General features: G+C 35.0%; 1 protein-coding gene across 1 annotated transcript; it reads right to left on the bottom strand.

Annotated features, from left to right (window-relative positions):
* Positions 207–1,097, bottom strand: LOC109230162 (peptide methionine sulfoxide reductase-like). Its single transcript, XM_019395687.1, has 3 exons — positions 932–1,097; positions 359–606; positions 207–275 (listed from the first exon to the last, which is right to left on the bottom strand). Exons 1-3 carry the CDS (start codon positions 1,095–1,097, stop codon positions 207–209), a joined length of 483 nt encoding a protein of 160 aa, XP_019251232.1.

The raw sequence follows: 5,189 nt of genomic DNA, 5'->3' as shown, positions 1-5,189 counted from the left end.
AATTTGGCTTTAGACCACAAAACTCGTCGGGCCGCCCCTGCATTCATAAAAAAAAACATATAATGAATTCTAAGTTCAATCCATCATGTTTAGCAGGAAGACGACTGTTGTTGAATGATCGACGAGCTTCCTCTTTAGTTCTTTGATATTGGGTTCGTGTTCAATGTACCGCTCTTTTTATATATGAAATTACTTCGTATTTGTTTTTAGCCCTTTTTTGTTTGTGCATCGTTCTTCCATGCTTTCTGTTGGTCAACAACCAACCAAAGGCACTTCTGTGCAATATCCAACGCATATTAAACCACTTAGCAACCAAGCATCAATAGAGTAACCTGCGGATTGGTGTCCGGCTACATACATATTCATATCTCGGGTTATGTACATAACCCTGTGAGTATCCCACTTCAGTCTTTGTAGCACCCGCCACTCTCTGATACGCCAATTCAATTCCCCAGAAACAACCCGCTCCGAATTGAGCAAACTGTTGACCCGGGGCGGGTATGTCATCGTCGGGTCCTTGAGGAATTGCATATGAGTCCATAGCGGGTGATTGATCAGTTCGAAAACCAAAACCCAGTTTGTTGAGCCAAGCTTCAATAGAGTAACCTGCGGATTGGTGCGCAGTGACACAGTAAAGGTTGAACTGATGTTGGACATATTTTTATATATTTTAATGTTACTTTATCCATATTTTAACCGTTTTGGGTGCTATTTGGTGTTTAATGCCCAACATGTGTTAGTTATCGGTTCTATGACTAATTAAGTTGTGTGTGATGATTTAGGATGTTTGGAGTGCAAAAATATAAAGAAAATATGTTCAAACTGTAGGAGAAGAGGGTGGATGCGTCGCATCCAACCAGGGTAAAAAAAGGATTTTTGGTTCATCCTTAGCAGTGAAGTCGGAAGAAGGCATCCGCCTTAGCATCTGCACCTCGGTGCAGCAAAGTCGAGGGAACAGAGGGTGGACGCGAAGCATCCACCCCAGCATCTGATGCTGAGAAGTTCAAGCTGAGGTGGACGCGAAGCATCCACCCATCACTGAAGCTGATTCGGAAAAGGGAAAAAAGAAAAACTAGGGCAACCCTTTTGTACGCCATATATAAGCCAAAAACGTCTCTCTTTTCTAACACACTTTAAAGCAGAGGAGAGCTATCCAGAGCTTGAAAACCACAGAATTCATCTTGAGTTCTTCCGTTCCCTTCTTTTATTGATTTTTATGTATTCTTGGGAATTGATTGAGATCGCTACCATGATATGTGTGGTTAAACTCTTTTATTCTGGGGTTATGATTTTACATAAATATATATATATTCGAATATTGATTTGACGAGTTAATTTATCATATTGGATTGTTTATTTTTATCTTGAGTTTAATTATTTTACCGCCTAACAGTGAAATACTATATATGAATTTTGAGTTGAACTTGAAAGAGGTAATTCTTGATTGCAATAGGATTGAATAAAGCGCGATCTCGAACCTAGCAATTGGGGAATTGATTTGCGAATATGGATATAAATATACCTATTTGCCGTGCTTAGCCAATTTTGCAAGAGATTAATGCATTTTTTTTATCTCTAATCTCATAGGAATATAGGGGCTAGAATAAATTAAATAGGGGAGTAGAAGTTGTCAAATTTCTACGAGTATTATTGTCATTGCAGGTTAATAACCCAGATAAATTAATAAGTCGAGTTTATTGAAGAATTCAACAGGATCATTAACCTGCCATAACCTGGAATATTGTTTCTCATTGAATTCAACTCTTTGTGCTAAGTGTGCTAGTTAACTCTTTCTTCTTTTTAATCGCAGATCTAGTTAGTAGACTTAATTAAACAACAAAAAAGGGCCCAAATTATCCCTATCGTTAGCTAAATGGTTTATGAATACCCTTCGTCCATCTATCCGTTCAAAAAAATACACTCCGTCCATCTATCCGTCCAAAAAAAAACACACGAAGTTAAGACTATTAACAAAAATACCCCCGCGAAGGTAAATGGGTTGAAATAATATCTATTTTTTGTTCTGGTCAAAGATTGCCACGTGGCCAATTAAAAATCGCCACGTCATTAAATGAAAGACACATCCCTATTGTTTGCTAAATGGTTTATAAATACCCTCCGTCCATCTATCCGTTCAAAAAAACACACTCCATCAGTTCTGCCGTTAGTCGCGGGGGTATTTTTGTTAATAGAATTAACTTCGTGTATTTTTTTGAACGGATAGATGGACGGAGTGTATTTTTTTTAACGGATAGATGGACGGAGGATATTTATAAACCATTTAGCAAACGATAGGGATAGTTGCCTTTTCCGATTAAACAACAATCACCTTGACATTGTTCTTGACTCGATAAATTGCAATTTGCTTGATTTAGTAGACAATTGATTACAAGTCCTCGTGGGAACGATACCCTACTCACTCTTTATTACTTGATTGACCGTGTATACTTGCGTGTGCGATTTTGGGCAACAAGAATCACCAACCCTGAGTACCCCAGTCTTAAGTTCCTATCAACCACTTTCTCAACAAGGCAACCGCCATTGTAATGTGAAATTGTGGTCACAATGACAGCGCCCCATTTGTGTCTATTTGCGATCGTGCCTAGCTGGGCTTCCTCTATTCCAAACCACGAATGTGGTTCCGGGTCTCTTGCATCATCTTTGCTACGACCTCAGGGTTGAGAGGAGGCAAATGCTCAGCAAAGTAAGTATGAGGTCAAGGATTAGCAAGTAATAAATAAAGGACAACCCGGTGCATATAGCATTTTGCGTCCATGCATGATTCAAGAAAGGATTATATCCCAAGGTATGTAATATAGACAACATATCCTAATGCAAATATTAGTGATTGTTTCCACGATTAATTGACAAAGAAATTCTTCATTGCTCCAAGGTTCCCTACTAGCAAATACTAAATATAACAATTTAATAGTATTGGCGGAATTTTTTTTATGCAATAAGCAAAGATAGGTGTGAGTTTAATTTCTACTTCTTTTATTTATTTTTCCCATTCCTCGATCCTCCTATGTAATAGAAAAAATTTAATAAGAAGTTGAGGTCAAGGTAGAAAATATCTCACAAATCTGAATTGACCGTGGGTAAATTCAAGTTTAACAAAAATGATATGGATATGCCAAAAGTTTAAGAAAAATGATACTCCGTACGGATAATTTTTGGTTGAGACAAAACTATTTTCAGAATAATAAAGCTTTTTCACGGCATGGGTAGGGAATTTTTGTCGAGAAGACTGAAATTTTGTGAATTATATTTTCGAAAAAATATTCAAAGAAGTAGGCAACTGTTGGTTCTAAAATCTGAGATGAGAAAACGTAGAGACATATTCAATGCAAATAAAAAGACATAATTAGCAGTATCAAACCAAAGTAACAATATTATAATCACACTTATTTCATGAAGTGGAATAAATTTGTACCTACCCCATTTCATGTACACACGATTATTGATTGGAAGTTTCCTTCTAATTACCTCCATAACTTGTCACGACCCAATTTAGGATCATGACCGGCATCTAGAAGCAAGTGCCCCCAAGTAAGCCTTATCGGTATTTTACACAAAATCAAACAGAGTTTCCCCTGATTTTGGACTATCCCAAAAATAAACCTGTCTTAGAAATCAACTACCAAACATCCTAATATCATACCAAACAATTGACAACCAATCAATCAACCAAAACGAGTCTCCACCATTACTAATCAACCCACTAACAACCAGAAATACTAATTTATCTCCAACCTTGATAATAAAGAACGATACTCAACAAAAGACTAATAGCAAAATAATACTCATGACACTAAAAGAATGACTATGGAGCGACTCTAAGAATTCAAAGAAAAGACTATAACAATTGATAAACATCTCCGCCCACGCGAACAAGTGCGAGGCTCACCAAGAATTCTCAACCTGTACGCTAATTAACGAAATCCCCGCCTGCGTCAACGGCCACACCAAAAAATGTTTGAAGATTCGTCTCATGTCTATCCTAAATGCTAAATCCTAACCATGGTCAATGACTATTACCTTTTTTTTTTTGACAAGAAAACATTGTGTTACATAATATGTTCATCTCAAAATAAAAGTCGCACTCTCTTTTAAAATAAGATCCTTCTTGGTAAGATTCTTGGTCTGGCAAACAGACTAACTATTTTTCTCTTTTATATGCAATATCTCGAAAGCAATATATATATATATATATATATATATATATATATATATATATATATATACCATGGCGATGAACATTTTACATTAGCAAAAAAAAGAATTTAGTCCATAATATTTGTCACTTTAAAATTAAAAAAATTTTAGTTGTATTTTTTTCAAGTCCACCCTCACTAGTCCAAGAAGGCATATAGTTATTAATTACTCCCTCCGGTTCATAATAAGTGTCCAATTTATTTTTGGCACGTCCATTAAGAAAATACTAAATTCTATACAAAAATACCTACTATGACTAAACTACCCCTAATTAAACATTTAATGTGAGGAGTAAGAAAACTTTTTAGGGATATGTACATAGATGTTATTTTGTAAAAACAAAATTAAATTCTTTCTTGATTACATAACTAGACACTTATTTTGAACCAAAATGAAAAAGCAAATTGGACACTTATGTGAACCAGAGGGAGTACTCATTTAAGGAAGAGATTATGATAATTTAATTATACTATTTCATTAATGTTGTTGAATAATTTTGTAATGGACGTGCAAAAATCTTAAATAACACATAAAGGCCAGATGTAGTATATTAATTAGGACTTGAACAACCAAACCATATGATATTGTAAGAATTGAATATGTTCGATTTATAGTCATTAATTAATTTGTTCCTCCTGAAACTGATCTACTAAGTTCCACAATATAATACACCAATAAATATTTATCATGTAGTCTTGATTCTTGATTGCACGCCAATGTTCAATAATCATGGCATTCACAGACTGTAAATACACAAATCTTAACTCAACATTCAATTCTATGCACTGAACCAATAATGCTCAAAATAAAGCAGCAACGAATACTCCTTACTCCCTCCGGTCTACAATAAGTGATCAATTTATTTTTTTATTTTGGTTCAAAATAAGTGTCCATTTATATAATCAGAAAAAAATTCAATTTGTTTTTTCAAAATTACCCTTATTTACGTATCCCTAAAAAGTCATTTACTTCTC

This window comes from Nicotiana attenuata, chromosome 7 (genome assembly GCF_001879085.1).
Source record: "Nicotiana attenuata strain UT chromosome 7, NIATTr2, whole genome shotgun sequence".
NCBI lineage: Eukaryota > Viridiplantae > Streptophyta > Magnoliopsida > Solanales > Solanaceae > Nicotiana > Nicotiana attenuata.
Note: the sequence above shows the minus strand (reverse complement) of the source record. Positions and strands in the feature narration are given on the sequence as shown.

Coding starts and splice junctions, on each gene's coding strand:
- LOC109230162 (XM_019395687.1), bottom strand. CDS start 1,097: ATGGCGTACAAAAGGGTTGCCCTAGTTTTTCTTTTTTCCCTTTTCCGA. Junction 607..931: donor CTCGACTTTGCTGCACCGAG/GTGCAGATGCTA, acceptor ACCAATCCGCAG/GTTACTCTATTGAAGCTTGG. Junction 276..358: donor ATAACCCGAGATATGAATAT/GTATGTAGCCGG, acceptor GATATTGCACAG/AAGTGCCTTTGGTTGGTTGT.